Source organism: Sciurus carolinensis, chromosome 17 (genome assembly GCF_902686445.1).
Source record: "Sciurus carolinensis chromosome 17, mSciCar1.2, whole genome shotgun sequence".
In the NCBI taxonomy this organism is placed as follows: Eukaryota; Metazoa; Chordata; class Mammalia; order Rodentia; family Sciuridae; genus Sciurus; species Sciurus carolinensis.
The window spans coordinates 37672228-37691910 of NC_062229.1; the positions used below are offsets into that span (position 1 = coordinate 37672228).

The 19683-nt window shown below is 39.5% G+C and overlaps 1 protein-coding gene across 1 annotated transcript in view; it reads right to left on the bottom strand.

Annotated features, from left to right (window-relative positions):
* The window catches only part of Tgfbr2 (transforming growth factor beta receptor 2), an 85925-nt gene that overhangs the window by 23831 nt on the left and 42411 nt on the right, over positions 1 to 19683 (bottom strand). Inside the window, exon 3 of the mRNA XM_047530873.1 lies at positions 18997 to 19187. Within this exon, the coding sequence (XP_047386829.1) occupies positions 18997 to 19187 (191 nt within the window). The remainder of the gene's footprint in view (positions 1 to 18996; positions 19188 to 19683) is intronic.

Consider the following 19683-nt stretch of genomic DNA (forward strand, 5'->3'; position numbering starts at 1 on the left):
CAGGATGGATAAAAACAGTGTTATGTTAAGGAAAAAGGATATATGATCTGTCTGGGGAATTTTAGAATTGCTCTGCTCAGGGTAGAAGAGAAAGGAAAAAAGTTGGGTAGGTGGTATGGAGTCAGACTTTATGTCGGAGAAAAGATTTGTAATTATTCAATTGACAGTTTTCACTTTCTGTAGGTGTCCAAGCAAAAAACAAACAAACAAAACAAAAATAAAAAGACAAAAAAAAAAAAAAAAAAACAGTGCTAAGAATATAGTCCAGGTGGAATGCAGACAACCTTAACCTCTTGAGGGGAACCCACTGCTTAAATGGTATTTGATACCATCATTTAATGAAATAGAAATGGAACCAGCACATGTCAATTTAGAATGTTTAGGTATATCATGATGCACACCCTGCTCTTCAGGTAAGTCTAAATAGGAATATCAACTTCCATTGGTGATTAATTCTAAGGTCTTAGCATCCACTTGATGCCACTAAAACCTGGAGAAGTAACCCTCAGATTTCAGAATTCAGCAACTAGGAGGAAAAACAAAATCACAGTTTTGGGGAGAGATACAGAAATGCACTTAAAACAACTGAAAAGGTATGCAATTTTGTGATTGACCCTTTGGGGGGAAAAAAAAACACTCCTGTGGATTTGTATGGACTATCCCTGTTGTTCCACAAAGCATGAACTTGGAGAGCAAAATTACAGAGACAGGTGAAATAACATTCAAGCATAACACAGATTACAATGTTCACTCCTTGAAACTCCATCTCTCTTATCCAAAGCATCCATCCCTGTGTTTGCTCGAAGCACCCGCATGTTTCAATTCTCCATGTACCTAGCTGTATAAAATGTCTTAGATCATAAACTGGTTTGATTATCTGACTTTTTTCTCTCAGGATAAAATAAGCTGTATGTGAGCAATGGCCATGTCTATTCTGATCACCAGGATAAACCCTGAACCTGGTGCAGCATGATATTCAACAATTTCATGATATTCAACAAATATGTGTTGTATGAGTTGAACTTATGTGTCATGGTATTCCCCACATTTCTTAGGTTTTCTAGCAAAGTTTGGTAAAGTACAGCCCAAGGGCATGTGGCCAGTTTTTACACAGCCTCATGACTTAAGATTTATTTCTTTATTTTCATTTTTTTAAAAGTGTTGTCACACACACACACACACACACACACGTGAACACGAAGTCCCTGCAACAGAGATCATAGATGGCCTATAAAGTCTAAAATATTTGCTTTTGGGAAGCTTGACTTTGGTCCAATGTGATGTTCTTTTTCACATATTAGGAAATGCAATTAGAAATTAAGTATTAACTACATAATTACTTAGATGTGTCTCTATTTCATTAAAACATACAAGTGAACTGTTCATTTGCTTTATAATTTTATTTTATTTTTTAATTCCTAGCCATATACAAGAAGGTTCTTCCTTATTCAGTTCTATTTCTTTTCAGGCTAAGTGAAATACAAAAACAGAAATCCCCTGAAGTTTGTTTGGTACTGACTGCAGAAGATTCTAGAAATCCCCAGTTCAATGTCAGAAACCAAATTTTTACTTTCCCCACAAATTTCCTGTGATTCCTTTTTGAAAACCTACGTGTAAAAACCTGTGGGGAGAAGTATTCTTGAAGAACATCTGTCAATCTTGAAACTTCAAAGAGGTGGTGAAATGCCCTAACAATAGCAAACTAGGCTGGAAGGAAGCTTCTGGGATGTGGCTCTATCTAAACAGAACCCACCCACACCCTCTTGCAGTATTAACCCTTGGGCTGCAAGAGAAGCACAGAGCTATTGGCATTTCTTTCACTTAGAGACCAAGAGGAAGCATTTCCCCTGGCTAATCCCCAATTACAGAGAAACTCATAAACTCTGGTTGTGTGTTCTTTTATACAATATTTACATTTAATCGAAAGAAAGCCACTGTGAGGTAGAAAGTGCTATTATTATAAACCCTGTTTTACAGATAGGGAAGATGAAGGTCAGAGAGGCTAAGTAATTTTCCAAAGATCATCAACTCGGGTAGTAGTAAAGCTGACATCTGAAACAGGCTATTTGATTGGCTAAGGCCCTTAACTTCATGCCAGGATGTCCCTAAACTTCACACTGTTGAGAGCCAATTAAGGATGACTTTGTTGAACCTCTCAACTTGATAGAGTGGTTTTCTTAATTGGAGGCTAGACTGAGTGCTTTTATAGCTGCTTTGGTGATACTGGCAACCTTTGGACATAAAAGGGCATATTCTGGATATGTAGACTATTTTCTTTGGTTCTTAACTAAGAACCATATACAAATATGCATCTTTTCCCTGCTGGGGAAGAAAAAAGTCTTCTATGGGGAGGAACCCCCAAATCTTTCTTTTTCTCAAAGACCACCCAAGGGCCTATCACATAGTGGGGCTTAAGACATAATTGTTGAATTACTGGAATCTTCTGTGCAAATTTTTTTGTTATAGAACATCAAATTAGATATAGCACTGGGTGGAATTTCCCTGAGGTTCATAAAAAAGTGAAGTTCAACACTATAATATCAAATGTTCTCAGCTTGGGCACGGTGGATAGAATTCAGTGCTTCTGTGAATTTAAATGAGCAAAAATTACACCTCTAATTTTCTGTAACCTTTAACTAAAATTTAACATTTCCTAATATTAGGCTTACCTATGATTTTGTCACCAATAGAAACCACAGATTTTTATGCCATGTATGTTTGTTAAGGATGTCTTGACATATTGCTTACCTGCATCACTCAGACCTTTCAATATTTTCAGATCTGCTGCTGGCTAGATCCTGCTGAACACTGCTATAGAAACATATAATACAGTATCTGAATTCATTTAAAAAATATGTGGTCACTGTATTTCATTATAATTCTTTTTCTTTCAAATCCTAAGTGTTATATTTTGTGCCTTTAAAAACATCACTCCAGGAAGGTTCTGGAGGCTACGGCAGTTTAAGAAGTCCATGGTAAACACATAAAAAGCCAAGTGCCCTTAGAGTGAAAGCATTCGACTCTGGTCTCTCTGCCAGGCTTGCCTCAGAGCAGATTTTGAGATTCATCAGTTTCTCTGGGAAGTTAGTCGCTACTGCCAAAGGTTTGCTGTCTGAGTTCCACAGAAGCAACTGTGCCATCCACCAGAGCTGGTGTCAAATGTGAGAGGAGCTCTGGAGTGGACTGGGAAGCCCTCCTTTAAATTCCTCTCATGATAACAAAGATAAGTAGCACAGAATGTGCTTTATGGGACCAGGAACTGAGTGGCTTTTCTTATAAACACCATCTTGTATTATTTCCCTAGCAACCCAATGAGTTAGGCTGTTACCCCATTTTACAGGGAAGGATATTGAGCTTTGGATGCTGTTGCAACATTCTTACCAAAGTAAAATTCTTACCAAAGTAAATATTCTTACCAAGTAAAGTCTTCCCCCTAGTAGGTGCTCAATAAAGAAATGAATGCTGTTCTTTTAAAGTTATAATTAACATAATAACTTGAGACAGGAAATTCTTCCTCCTCTTCAGCATATCTCTCTTTAGCACAGTTTCCTTCATTGGGTCTTGACCAGCTACATATATATTCTGTTACTTTAGGAGAATATTTTGGTGTGTGAACATCTTTATAATTAAGGCACCAATGACAATGTCACTAGAATCTCTCTGCATATCACATGACATTCATTAGTATACCAAGGGACCAAGGTGTGCAGAAAACTATCATCTCGTGTCTTGGTGAGTTTTTGCTCTAACACCTTAACTGTGGAAAATTTGCCCAAGTAGCTCTATATTAAAGCAAGAGCAACTTCTCAAAGTCACTCATGTTGGTTTGGTTTTTATCAAGACATATTAACTAATCCACTGAGGCTTTTTTGTTGTGTCAGCCTCATTTATTTTTTAACTAAGTGATTTTGATTTAGAACCATTAGAAAGGTTAGAATCTAGAATCATTAGACAGGTTAGAATCTTTTAAAAGAAACTTGTGTCAGATTTAGGCATAATAAGGGACTTAAAGGAGTCTGGGAACAACCTGTTTTCATTGTCTCCTGTGTGCGTGCATGCATGCATGGATGAACACACGTGCTTAAGTTAGAAGACAACTTGTTTATTTTTCAGTCACACCAGAGGAAAGTATGCCATGGGATTTCCCCTTGAGGTTTTTCTGTCTGTTTTTTTTTTTTTTTTTTTTAAATGACATATTAACATTTATCTTTTGGAGACCAAAAAGAAAGGGGAAAAAAAAAAAAGGAATTTGACATTTGTCTTTCAAAAACTATTTATTTATTAAGGCTCAACATTGGCAAATGGCTCCTTATTTGTCACTAAGTCTGGCCTCTCTATGTGAGATACGTGTGGTTGGAAATTTTCAGTTATTAAATGGTCCTGCAGGTGCATTGCTAGGGAGACGAGTGGTGGTGTGGGAAAAACAAAGGCTCTGCAGATATTCACACCAGTTGTGCCGCCCTTGAGTGAATCACCCTAACTTTTTGTTTCTTACCCCTAAAAGGAGACTAATACTTGGAAAGAGGATTCTGAGTACAATTACATATTTGAAATTCCTGACAAAGAGCAGGTGCTTAAAAACAAACAACAGAACGGAGTTCCCTCTTCTGATTTCCTGTCTCTTAAGGGCATCTGAAATCCCAGGGACAAGGTACCTTAGCCCAGGGACCAGATATGACCTCCATAAATTATTGTTTTAATTTCTCTCTTGTAAAAAATGTTTTAGATCCTGAAATAAATGCATAAAAGCACATAAATGAGTGTCTAGAGTAGTAAGTTGTTAGAAGGCAAATAAATACTTGTTACCACTGCTCAGGTAAGAAAATATGACTGCCAGCCACCTCAGAAGTCCCTTCATGTTCCTCAGCCAATCAGACACCTCCCTGCCTCCCTCTGTCCAAGAGTAACTACTTAACTTTTATTGTTATCAATCTCTTGAATTTTTAAATAAATGATTTTATCATCCAAGTGTGCATCACCAGTTTCCTTAGTAATAATATAACAGAATACACATGTAGAGTCTGCTTTATGTAGAATTACATAAAAAAAAAGAAAACCCACAATAAAACATCAGTAAAATCCTTACAAAAATGCTTAGTTATGATATAATTAAGTAGGAAACATCAGACAAATCCAGAAAGTGCCTGTATAAAATAAATGACCTAGCCTGTACAAAGTCAATGTCATAGAAAACAGCACACTAAGGAGGCAAAACAATTACATTTATTGTGTGGCCCTTGACTGGATTCTGAATTTAACTGACAACAACAGACACACAGCTTTGAAGAAATCTGAATATGGACTATAGTGTGTACATATACACATGTGTCTGTGAATGTCTATTTCCATGTACACACATACATATATATGCACTTATGTATACACATACACACAGAAAAAAAAGAAAGAAAGAAAAAAGAAACTCCAGCTCTGACACCACATCCATATGGTTTATGTGTGGAGTTCAAAGATCTTACTACCATCTTCTGCATCTCTCAATATTTCATTACTCAATGTGTGGTCCCAGGACCAGAGGCACCATCACCTGAGAACCTAGGGGAAAGGTAGAATCTCAGCCCTGTACTAAAAGTTCTACTAAATCAGAATCTACAACTAAAAGTTCCTAGGTGATTCGTTTACACATTAAAGTTTCAGAAGTACTGTTTGAGCAAAAAATAGAGTAAGTTCCTTGGTATTCTGCCAGTTCCTTGATGCTCTGCCAGAGATGCTTCCCTCTCACAAAGAAAAATTTTAGTGGAATTATTTGCAAAGTGCTGGTACAATTGTATTCAGTACTAAGCAATAAAAAAATGGACAGTGAGAATTTTCTAGTCAATTAACTGGTGGAGAAGTGTAGAATGAGATATGATTCCCCATTCATCATTTCAATAAAAGGCAAACAAATGCAAGCAAACAATAAAAATCATTTTAATTAAACAACAGGACAGTTAGCTCTATGGGCATACAGAATTTAATTTAACTCCCAGCATATTGGCAGTACTGTTAAACATTCTGGACAGACTTTGAGAATATTTTTTTCCTTAAGTGATGGAAGAAGCCTTCTCCCCACGTGATAGTGCGTGTATTTCAAAACTCATGTATTCTCCCTATGACACTGTCTCCTTTGTATTATTTTCTTCTTGGCTTTCACCTCAATAAAAGAGCCTTACATGTAGACTAGTCCAAGCACCACAACTTCTTCTAGAATTTTCTTGAGACATAAAGGTAAAAACTGGTTGAAATATTTCAGTAGAGGGGCCCAACCCCTTTATCCTCAACTGGGATAAAGGCTAAACATTAGGATATTTAAAAAAAAAAAAAAACATATTTTCTGTACTTGTACTTTTTAGTCTTCATGCTATGGCTCTCTAAAAAACATGAGAGAGAGAACAAAATAATTCCTTATTCTATGAGCTGAAAGCTCTTAACATTCCTATTGGACATTTAACCCCTCTCTGGAAATCATTTCTTTTTTCAAGCTGAACATCCCTCTTTCAATTAGTTTTTATTTAATTATTTATTTATTAATTTTTTAAATTTTTTACAGACTTCATTTTGATTTATTGTACACAAATAGGGTACTTCATTTTGTGTCTATGGTTGTACACGATGTAGATGTCATACCATTCGTGTAATCATACATGTACATAGGGTAATGACGTCTGTCTCATTCCACCATTCAATTAGTTTTCAAAAGATATACTTATCGGATTCTAAAGTCTGAAAAATTCATCAGACTCTAAAATCTACCTCCTCAGTATGTAGCATCCAATAAATGCTAGGTTCCTTTTCTATGTATAAAGTCATCTGCTCTCTGAAACTCTTCTTGCTCTCCAAGATTTCCCATGATGTGTCTTGTTAGACCCGGCTACAACAGCTGGAACTACTCTGGACAGCAAAGACTCCAGCAGGATTAAGGATCCTCTTCCAAAGAGCAAAGTTTAAGACAAATGATGATTTACTTTTTCTGCTATTTTGTTTTGATTCTTTCAACCAGAGCATCCTGAATTCAGAATGGCCTTAGATCAACTCTAAACCCCTGGGTCTTTACCACCTGAACAGATAGATAACTGAGCCAGCTTTCTGATAACCTCTCCTCTGCAATGGATCTTTGAACATACCTGTCTGATTTTACATCTGCCTTTTAGGTTTTAGGAAACTGGTCATTTCAGGAAGTTAAAACTCTGGTTCTGTCTTGGCTGGGTTATGTGTCCCTTCTACCAAGCCTTTCATCCTTCATGCTGTTCCAAGGTCAACAGATCCTTAATGCTTCTGTTGCTGTGATTTTAGAAGGCAGACTAGGGGGGCTTCACATGGTGCCAGGATTTGCTTCCATGAATGGAAACTCAAGCTTGATACATGTTATTTGGAGTAGGGTTTTTTTTTTTTTTTTAATTGTTTTCCCCATTTTCTGCTTTGCATTAATCTTCTATTAAGTTTAGTTTTCTTTAAGGTCCCCTACCTGCCCTGATTACTTAATTTTTTTCTCGCTGTCTGTCTAGGGGCCCCTCATGTGCTCAGGAAACCTGAAAACAGAGATACCTTTCTTAAGTTATTTTAGTATGTCCCCCACTGGGGAGACTAGATCATTTTGGAAAAGAGCACCAATTATCCCCAGTGTCAATACCAGGTCTCCACATCACATCCTCACTTCTCTGGTTTTCTACATGAACCACAGTGCCCTGCAGCTCCTTCCCACTGAGCATCTTCACCTCCTAAAACCATGTACACCGCCTCTCCCATACCCACTGTGCTACTGCCAAGGTGGTGGCACCAAACTCTGCCACCCAACTTTTCAGTCACCTGCTTTGCTTTGATGCATCATTTAATCAGATCTGAAAACCTCAGATGCCTATTGCCAATGAGGTCCTTGGCCTTTTTCTCAACTGAGTGCTTGTAAATTGTTGAAAACACAATTATCCTGTATCACAGCATCCTGTTACCCCTGGGGATGGCTAGCATGGGTGTTTTATTCAATTGTCTCCTCCTCTCACCTTAAAAGGTGACTCTCACTCAGCTCCTTCCTGCACTGGCTGCCATTCTCTAATTGTTACCATCCCTTTCCAGGTTACATGGGGAGCAAGAAGAAAAATATAAAGGGTTTGGTGGAATGAACTGCCTTGAGCCCAGGGTTTCCAGTGTTAGATGCATACTGGAATATCTTGGGGAATTAAAAATAAAATTCCTGATAGCAGGTCCCAGACCAATTAAGTCAGATACTACAGGAGTAAGACCCAGTTAATGCATAGTTTTTAAAGCTCCTCGAGTGTTTCAGTGCACAGCCAAGGCTGGGAGCAACTTCTCCAGCTTGGTATGAGAAACAAAAGTATTTTGAATAGGATGGGGCCTGAAAATTGGACGGAAGGGAAGATATTCTAATGACAAAATTTCAGATCAATTATTCTTGATATTGGAACAGACTGTATCTCCTAATGAGAAGTAGAAAAGCAAATAGGAATTATTGCTTTAAAAGCTAACATTAATTTAAAAAAATAGGCATAGTTATTGATGGCAAAATTGATATTTTACATAATTTGCAACATGCATGAGTGACTGGGATCAGAAAAGAGTTCTCAAAGGCAAAAAGGTCAGATGTCCAAATGGTGGTAAATATAGCCTCTGGGGGTTAGCGTGGGAGGGACAATTTCACAGTGGTCAGCCAGTGCCCTGAGTTTTTTTCCCCTGCTGAGACACTGGGTCTCTTACAAAGCAGCAGGAAGAGAGTCTCAATAGACTTTTTTGCTATCACCCATAGGTGTGGAGTTTATGGGACACACAGGCCACTGCAGGAGACATGAGACTGCAGACAAATCGCCAGTCCCTAATGCTAGCCTTAGGGATCCAGCTGCTTTATAGGCCACTCACATCCAGTGGGTGAACTGAGGACGGTCTGCGTCCACACTGGATTCCATTCTGCAGTGATTCATGTCAGAACAAGGTTCTAGGGTACACTATTTCACAACCAGCAACCACATCTGGTCTTAGTACATCACTGTTCACTTTGTGGGTTAGGGGGAAAAAAATCCACAATAGTGAGTTTCTTTGCTTAAGACACTGCAAATACTAAGCTTTGCTTGATTGAGTCAAAATGCCCTCCTGCATATACCATCTTTATTGGCCAGACATGGGCCATATTGAGGGATTCACAGTAGGCTTGAGAGCCAAAATTTGTTCACATCCAAAGACTCCTTCAGCTCTGAGTCAGCCCCTCACATAACTGATTTCTTTTCCCAGGGATAAGATGAGTGACTTTAATCCATAATTTTCTTCCACTTCCAACAACTTTACTCAACCATATTTCTACACCTATTTTTTCCTTGTGCATTTAGACCAGAAAGCAAATTCTGGTTTGTATCTCTCAAAATAAAAATGCACAGCTGGCAAGCAATTGTTCTGGAGAATGAGTTCACAATTCAAAGGCATCATACCCAGAATTCCCCAGAGGGGCAACACATGACTTCTTCTCCTCTTATATTGGAGAAGGAAGAGTTTCCTTCAAGAAGTCAGCTCCCCACTGAGAGTGGTGGGCAAACACGAAACAAGATTTTAGGAGTAAGAGGCACATTTCTAATTCTTCTCTTCCTCAGAAAGCCATGCAAGTCAATAAAGTGCTCAAGGCATGTGATCAATGCCCAGAGTGGGCTTGCTGGATGGTGTGAGGCAACGTCATTAAGGTCGCAATAGGTCCAGGGGAAACCAGCTAGCTGAGATGTTCTGCTAGCAAGTTAAACAGACAGGAAACTGTGTGTCTGATACTGTAAAAAAAAAGAAAAAGAAAAAAAAGCTTTTGTCTTCCTGCCAGAGTGAGGCTTGCAAACCAGAGAGGCTGTTTTCATTTAAAAGAGATTCTACAATGAGAGAGGAAGGACTAAAATTTTGGGGCCAGAAGTCCTTTTCTCCTCCTTTCTCTCAGCTTCTCAGGTTAGAGGGTATGCGTCAACATGAGAGAGGCTGAAACCCACACAGAGCTTGCAGGTCAGCAACAGGATCACTGGGTGACGGTGTACATTTGATGGTCTGCTTTCCTATTTAACCACATAGGTTGAACTTTGAGTCAGAAGTGGTTTCTAGCATCCTGGTTTCTGAGCTAGTTAAATACAATTGATAAATTTACTTATAGTCCTATCCTGTTCCAAAACAGGAAAAAAAAAAAAAAAAAAAAAGACACATGCAGCTTACTAATAGACACAGTAAAAGATGAAAAAGTCAAAATAGGAGCTGTAATTAAGAAAAATGGAATGTAAATGCAAGAAAACAGGGTAAAACAAGAAAGAAAGGATGATATTAGTATATAAAATGCATGAGACAGGCTTTTGTAAATGAGGTTGTACTGAAGCAAGGTCATGTTCAATCTTTTACATACTGCCTGTGGCTGCTTCAATAGAAGAGAAGCTGCAATAGGGAATCTGTACTTTGCAGAGTTGGAAACATTTATTATCCAGACTTTTATCAAAGAAGTTTGCTCTTCCCTGCTCTATACCCTCAAAGTAGCCCTGATCAGAAGCAAACAGCTTCACACAAGGAGAACAAGGCAGCTAAAATTAATGTCTCCTGGCTTCCTTATGAAGATAATGATGCAATGTGGTGAACAGCGTCCTCCACAGCACTCTTTGAAGGGAACACAACACTTTGATTCACAAGGCTGCTTAGGATGGATGGCACCTAAACACAACTCCTATGGGAAAACATCAGTTAGGAGGTGAATACACACCTAGTGAAAGCCAAAGACAAGCTGGGCATGGTAGCATACACCTGCAAGTCCAGAGACTCAGGAGGCTGAGGCAGGAGGATTACAAGTTCAAAAACAGCCTCAGCAACTTAGGGAGGCCCTAAGCAACTTAGACCCTGTCTCAAAATTTAAAAAAAAAAAACTGGGGATATGGCTCAGCAGTTAAGCACCCTTGGGTTCAATCCCTAGTACAAAGAGAAAAAAAAAAAAAAAAGCCAAGATAGTTGAATTTAGTGGAATAACAGTAGCATTTTGCAACCAAATTTATCAAATGTGCCAGATACTATTCTAAGTTCTTTACCTAAATAAATTCATTTATTCTTACAATAATCCTATTTTAGGTACTTACTATTTCTACCTCCCATTTTTCAGAGGAGAAACTGAGGTGAAGCAGTTCATCTAAGGACAATCAGCTTGTAAAGGAATAAGGTGGGACTTCAGCCCAGATGATCTTATGGGAAGACCATGCTTTCAACCCTACACTATTCTGCCTTCTTCAATGATGAACATCCTGCTGACCATCATGTAGAATCCTTCCTCCTACAGACACGGGGCCAGTGGAGGCCTGAGGTTATACTTCTTCCAAGAATGTGCTTAAAGGTTAGTCTGGGTTGCCATTTGGTGAACAGAACAGTAGCCTCTTGTGTGGGGTGTGCAGTCTCCCGTAGGCATAAGACTGATAAGAAGGCACAACCTCTCACCACAGGAATGTTCAAGAATGAGGGTGCTGCTTGAAAAGGGGACAATATTCTCTGAGTCTTCTATGGACAAAGGGTAGGCAATCAACTCTGAGATTCTAGCAAACCCATGCTACTCTCCAGAGACCCATTTCTTCATCAATGAAATGAAAAGTCTGGATGAGTTAATTTCAGGGGTTTCATTTGAACTGTAAAAAGTTATGACTCTGTAAAACAAGACACCTGAAAGTGATTAGCACAGGTAAGTACAACCCAGGGCAGTCATCATCACTATTTCGGTTCTCTGAGTTCCTGTGGCCTGGACCACAGGTATGGTAACACCTCGCCTTCACTTCAGTCAAGGAAGGAGTGGGCCCCTGGCCTTAAGCCAGTCTGCTCAAATTCCAGGATTAAGTCTAGTGCTAATTCCCCTTCCTGCACTCCGTGGTGCCTCTGATTTTCTAGAATGAGCTGTTTGGCTCTAAGTTAGGAGGAAAGGTAGGATGGTGGGGAGCCTAGTCATTGGGAGCAGGAAGTATCCAGAAGAATACCCCCTTTTATTCCCCAAGGACTATATTCTTATTTTTCATATTCCCATCTCCAGCAGATAAACATAATCAAACTATTGCACGGTGAAATGATTCTGGTGAATTCTTTTTAATATCACACTATTACACCTCCAGGGCTTCCCAGGATTAACAAATGGCATTCTTGTAGATTCAATTCAAAACAATATCTTGTACAATGCATCTTGAAAACATTCCTAAATGTCTCCTGGCTTTGGGATATATAGGGGGAAATCCCACAGGTAAACAAACACAAACGTGACTATGGAAACAAAAGACATGTTTACTAAATATGAAAAATGTTCGATATCGCTTATCATCAAGGAAATGCAAATCTAAACCCCAATGACATATCATCTCACCCAGTCAGAATGGCAATTATCAAAAAGACAAAAACTAACAAATGTGGGCGAGGATGGAACAGGGGAACCCTCATATACAGCTGGTGGGAATATAAATTAGTTCAGCTGTTATGCAAAACAACTTGGAGATGTAGCTCAGTGGTACAGCACTTGCCCAGTGTGCTCAAGGCCCTGGGTTCGATGCCCAGCATGGCAAGAAAGAAAAAAAAAAAAAAAAAAAAAAAGGAAATAACAATATGGAGGTCCCTCTTAAAAGTGGAAATAGAACTACCACACATCCACTACCAGGTACATATCCCAAAGTACTGAAATCAGTATGTCAAAGAGACATCTGCACCCATTTGTTGATTGCAGCACTCTTCACAATAGCCAAGACATGGAATCAATAGGTGTCCACTGGTGGATGAACAGATAAAGAAAATGAGATTTCTACACACCATGAAATATTATTCAACCAAAAAGAAATGAAATTCTGTCATTTGCAGTAATGTGGATGGCACTGGAGGACATTGCATTCAGTGCAGTAAGTCAGGTACAGAATGACAAATACCACATCTTCACACTTAGGTGTGGAAACTAAAGTGTTGGTCTCATAGAAGTGGAGAATAGGAAAAAATGGTTGCCACAGCTCTGGAAGGAAATGGTGAGAGTAGATGATTAACTGGTAGAGGAGTGCAGTTAAATAGAATAGATTTTATAATGTTACATGTCATAGTAGGGTAATTATATTTGTCCAATAATTAATTGAACATTTCAAAATAGCTAGTAGAGAGGATTTTTCACAACACAAAGATGTGATAAATGTCTACGGGGATATGCCAATTAGACATTACACATTATATACATGTATTGAAGTATCACACTGAACCCCATAAATATGTACAATTAGTATGAATACATTAAAACTAAATATATTTTAAAAATGTTTACAGACAAGGGGGTCTCATCTTCTCTACCTCTAGATTTACACTAGAACAACGTTTGTGGGGTACATAAAAACACCCACATATCACTGGAGAGTCACAAACAGACTGAGTAAAGAATATTTAGCTCATTTTGAAATGACCACATTTAAGGTAAAATGACTCCTCTTCAGTGAGTTTATAGCATGAAGTTAACAAGACCCACATCTCTGGCTTCATCCTACCTGGGCAAGTTCATATCAGTGCCTCTCCCACTTCAGGGTGCTAACAGAACACAGGGCCCTTGTCTCAGGGTGGATGATGATGGCACATGTCCTGGGGTTGTGCATTTCTAACAAGCTCCTCTTGACTCTGCAGCTGTTGGTCTGCAGGCACTTGGGGCACAGGGTCACCACCAGGCAGAAGAGGTGTGTCCCTTGGCATGGAGTGCTCCCCTGCCAGGTTGCAATGGGTAAGGCAGGAGGCCTCTACTTTGTGCCAGCTGCAGTTGCTGGGTGCTCCTGAGCATCATTTCCTTGAATCTCCACAACCCGTGGGTGCCATTGTCAGTACTAGCTAGCCAGCAGTGGAGTGGACACTCAAAGAGAAAGTCACATGGCCCAGAGCAAGCTTTCCACTGAAAAAAAAAAAAAGAGGGGATGACTCCCTTTGGAAAGTATAGAACTGCGATTACCCTAATCACTGATCTGAAAGGCACTTGTGAGTCGTTCCAGTTTTATTTAGTTGCTTCCTGCTGTGATTCTGAGTCAAAACAGGAACAACGTGCCTAATTTGTAATATTATCCAACAATGTCAGGGATGTGGTTAGCTTTGATTAGAAATCCTAGACTCAGCATGCGCCCCTTGCCTCTGTGAAGGCATGTGGAGAAAAAAGAGAAACTGGATGAAGCAGGGATTAAAACAAAGCAAACCCCTCCAGAGCACTTGTGCTGCGCTACCTTGGTGTCTGAATGCTCTGCTTGCAGGGCTTCGGCAAACGCAGGCATAAACTTTAAGGCTGGAATAGACCTAGGGCATACCCAGGCGGCTGGTATCCTGACTTCAACAAGTCCCAAGCCCTTCATAAAAAAAAACCCAAATGACACTAACAGCTAAGGGATAATGACCGCTTACCTTGTGCCAGGCACTGCTATAAGAACCTTCTATATATCAATGTGTTCAATTCTCACAGCAACACCTCTGGCTCCCTTTGTATGTCCATTTTCCAGACAAGAGGACTGAGGCATGGTGGTGTCAGGTCATCATTATGAATAGCAAAGAAGCTGTAGAATAGGCCTTAAATCCAGGACACTTGCCTCCAGCTGTCACTCCTGACTATTGCACTAGACTGTTTCTCTCTTATCTAAAATTGCACAAATCATCTCCTTACCCAGAGTTCTTCAAATGAAGTGACTTTACTGAACTTAGAAATCTTTTATGAAATGAATAAAACAATGATTGTGTTTGACTCTGCAAGGTTCAGTGGAAGGTCAGTATCCACACTGGGTCTTTGCAAAGTGTGTGTCATTTGCAAGTAAACAGGGCAGCTGTTTGCTCAGGATTTCTTTCCTCTCCCACACCCTCAGCAGGGCTCCAGTTCTCCTGCCTAACAGGTGTTATCTGATTGACAGCTGTTTCCAGGCCATTGATAATGATCAATTCAGACACCTTCTCTTCTAATTTGAAGGTTACATTTTGGTGAGTACAGGAGTTGACTCTAGAGTCTTTTGGCAAGAGAGAATCTTCAGAGACCAGAAGGGAGATGGGACTGTTAGCAGATGTTATGAAGAGCCAACATCACCTGTTTTAGTGAATCCTCTACTCCTGATTGCCTCCTCTTGGGTCACTATGGGGAGGCAGGTATGGCACAAGGACCCACTGAGGAACTGCAGTGGTCAAAGTTCCAAGAGAAAACCAGCAAGATCTCTTTAACTCTTGTTCTATAACAATGGTTTGCAAACTCAAAGAAAATGAGCAAGACCTTTTCATAATCTGCTCCTTCTAGAGAAGTTCAGTATATGCATCAGGTGAAGAAGAGCTACCATGAATTTGTGCGAGTGTGTGTGTGTGTGTGTGTGTGTGTGTGTGTTTTTCCTAGACCCAGCTTGGGTATCTAGAGGCAGAGGAACACAGCAACATCTTGTCATCAGAGACTGGAGTATCCCTGATGCCCATTCTTCAGTAGATCAAAGTCATGGCCTTGGTTAAGTTTTTAATTGGAAGTCAGAAAATACAGGAAGGAAGGCAACACATTTTTTAAAAATAAGAATAAAAATTCCAGTGGTAACTGCAAAAGAGCACGAGGAAATTTACTATATTGTGAGTCACAGAAATGTTCCCTCTCTTGATTGTGGCGCAGTTACACAGCTGCATACATTTACCACAGTTCGGCAACTCCACTTTCTGAAAGGGTGAATTTTATGTCATGTAAATTATATACCAATGAATTTGACTTTTAAAAACATCTCAGTGATATGCTTTGCCACATTCAGGATTTATCCATAATTCCATGCAGAAAAATCTCTTTGGAAGAATGAATGATCAACTACTAACAATGGCTCCCAGGCAACAGGAGATCAGGAGATAAACCCAAAGGAACGCTTACTTTGCTTTTCCATTCCCTATTTGGTAGCATTTGATTTTTTTTTTTTTTTTTAACATGTGCATGTGTTATCTGACTAGAAAAACAGGGAACGATATAGAGAGATAAAGAACAGAAGGGGAGGAAATGGAGGAAAGAAGAAAACTCTCATAGGCTTTAGTGGTACACATAGCTCATTATGAACCCTAGCTTTGCCACCCACTAGCTGTCTGATCCTGGACAAAGTGTTAAACTTTTTAAGCTGTGTGTTCTCTTCCCTAAGTAGGGATGCTAACCATGTGTACTTCCTAGGGAGGTGGGGAGGTGAAATAAGGTCAAACCATGGAAAGATTTGCACCCTGCAGAAAGGGTGTTTTCTCTGAGTAGTAGCTATCATTAATAGCTGCAATAGAAAAAAAATCTACATTTAAAAGGAAATTCTTGGGGCTTAACTATTTTTCCTTAACCTATTTAAGAAAATAGGTAAGGACAGTTGTCTTTCAGTATCCATGAGCGGTTGGTTCCTGGACCCCTGTGGATACTCAATTCCTTGAATGCTCGGGTCTCTCATATAAAATAGCACAGCATTTGCCTATAACCTACACACATCCGTCTTCCATATTTAAATATGGATTACTGGTATACTTAACAGGACTTAAGTTGTTGCGCTCTATTGTTTATGAAATAATGACAAGAAAAATATGTCTGTGTATATTAAGTATGAGCACAATTTTTTTTAACATTATTAGTCTGTGGTTGGTTGAATCATGGATGCAGGAACCACAGATACAGATTCTAACTGTAATCATTATTTGTTCTATGACTGCAGATCCAAAACCTGGCAAAAAGCACAAAGTACTAAACTAATAATAATACAGCTGCAATGTACTCCATAGCTTCTGTGTGCATCACTCTGTTCCACCCAGAATGGAGAAAATAAAAGTGGTGTGTAAAGAAGTGGTGGTGGTAACAGGAGGAGAGATGGTGCCCAGAAGGTTCCTCCTGATACCTGCTTTTTTAGGCAGGGGCAAATCCTATCACTCCAGAGAAGAGAGATGCTTACAAAACATCCCCCCGCCCCCACCTGACCCCAGAGCACTGTAGATGACTCTGAAATCACCCAGACATCTGAATCATTAGCTGTGCAGGTTCTCGTGGATCATATGAAGCAAAATTGACTTTATGCTGATTTCTCTCACCTCAGAAGGAAAGAAAGATTAATCTGATAATGAATAAGAAGGAAAATATGAATGCATGCCTATGATCAATATCTGAGTTGAAAATACACTGACTGTAGGAACTGATGACAGTCACTGCTATCCAAAGGGCTTATTATAAAATACATATCCATCTTACAGGCCATTTATCAACTTTAGTCCTTCTGGATGAAATAAACTCTTCCATTATGAACATGCCAGTATACAGAAGGAGAGAGAAGTTTTATAGATGGCAGTAAACTTGCTGAATTTTCTATTCGGCTTGGCCTGGCCTGATCAAGCCAGGATATCAAGGGTTACCATACTCAGTGTGATTGTCATTGTCATCTGTTCACCTCTTCCCTCATAACTCAAAACACATAGGAAAAGGAAAAAAAAAAAAAAAAAAAAAAACCTGAAGGTTTGTAAGCTGAGAAAATAGGAAGGAGGAGGGGTGATTTTGGTGAATGTTGTGCTGATGATTATTCCAGTTTCAGGGCACTGAGTCACTGGCATAGGTGGGGAGCCAGAAAGGAAGAGAGGGACCCTGCAGCAGGTGAAGGACACACAGCAAGAAAGAGCTGGACATGCAGGGCTGCTGGGTCCCCTACACAAAACACAAGTCAGGTGGCATGTAGACACCACACTGGTGTTCCAAAACCAATGTTTAATTGAATTAAGCCTATTTTCATTGAAACAAACCTTTCCACTCTAAATCTATATCCTAAACTAAAGAGAAGATTATTTTCACTATCAGGTTGACCAAAGTAAAAGACTTATTAATGTCCAGTGCTGGAGAGGGTGCATAGAAACCCATAGGATCAGATATCTCTTTTGGGAAAGAATAATTTGACAGCAGTTATGTATATTATAAAATGTGCATAACTTCTGATCCTGAAATTTCACATCTAGCAAGCCGTTTTGCCAAATTATTAGCACAAATGTACAAGATTTTTTTTTTTTTTAACAAAGATATTCCATGCAACATTAAGCAGAAAACCTGAGATAACCTAACTCATTTTCCAAAGGGGGAATGGTTGGGTCAGACAAGGAAGATGACATCGATTATGGAAGTCTAGATAATAATTAGAAGATGTGCAGCATATTTATATGTACTACCATGTCTATAAGGAAGTGTGAAAGTGGTTGGTTGAAACAATTTAAAATTTTTTGTGTAGTGTGATCACATATTTGAACTAAAGATAGTTGGGATGGATGGATGGATGAATGGATGAGTAGATGGAAGGAAGGATGGATGAATGGATGAATGTAGGGAAGGAAAGAAGGAGGGAATGGGGAGAGACAAGAAGGAGGGAGAGGCAATAGGAACAGGTTTTTAAACTGAGGGGCTAGTTTGCATTCTTTTCAAGTTGACTGAATGCTGAACTTCAAAGATGGAGGCTTATGTCTAAACTCTCCCTGGCTTCTTGGGCAAAAACTCTGAGTCATTTTCCCTCTGTATTCCAATTCTTCTCTCAAATGAGACCAATAACAAAACCTGTTAGACAAATCCCAGGAATGGTAAGTTAAAGCACTTCAGTCAATTAAAGAAAGCCCCACCCCACCCCATCACCACTACTGCCAAATATCAGAGTTCCCTTCAAATTTCTAGAGTGGTGGTTCTCAAATTTTATCTAAAACACTGACTGCTGGGTCCCATTCCCAGAGTGTCTAATTCAGTAGCCTGCGGTGGCACCTAAGAATCTGCATTTCAGACAAATTCCCAGTTGAAGGTGCTACTGCTGCTCCAGTGAATGAACATTGGGAACCACTGAACTAGGTGAAGGAAATTATATGCCAAAAACAAATGATAATGTGGACCTGCTGAAGCAGATCCCACCAGGTGAATGGGTTCATGATCCACTTAGCACAAACCCACTCTCCAGCATCAGCCACAGCATTGCATCCACTATGGGACTCAGGGATACAAGGAGCCGGTGTGGAGGAAGGCAGTCCCCAGAGCCTCCAGAGAAGAAAACTCACCTTCCGAGAAGATGATGTGGTCATTGCACTCATCAGAACTACAGGAGCACATGAAGAAAGTCTCCCCAAGCATTTTTTTTTCCTTCATAATACACTTTGGAGAAGCGGCATCTTCCAGAATAAATCCGTGGTAGGTGAGCTTGGGGTCATGGCAAACCGTCTCCAGTGTTATGTTCTCATCATTCTTCCTCCTAGAGTGTAGAGGTTTGTTGGGTGGGAGTGGAGAGAAAGAATGAATGAATGAATATGGTCTCTGGATAGAAAGGCAATCTGGTCTTTATTTTCATTGTGAAGTTGTTCCCAATAATGACTGCTGGTTCCTGTTCTCCACCATTAGCCAATTATACGTTAATCTCTTGTATCTATTCCATTCATTTCCATTTTTCCCTTACTTATGCTCAGAACCCACTTATGAGTATAAACATGATGGCTTCCTTAGGGACTGTCTTGCAGGAGAATTTTACACATTAAGTCCTAATTGAATCATTAAAGGGGAGGGCACAGGAAAACATAAGATTTCTTAAGTACTCAGGATAATTTTAAACCTTCCACCCAGAGTGCACTGCAGGGCTCACATTACATCCCTAGCTTATGTGACAGAATCAGGGGACTGTCCAACTAACTGGTTTTCAGAAAGAATGTAGAAAACTAGTGGTAGGTTCTCTTTTTTGTTTGCTGGGATACAGG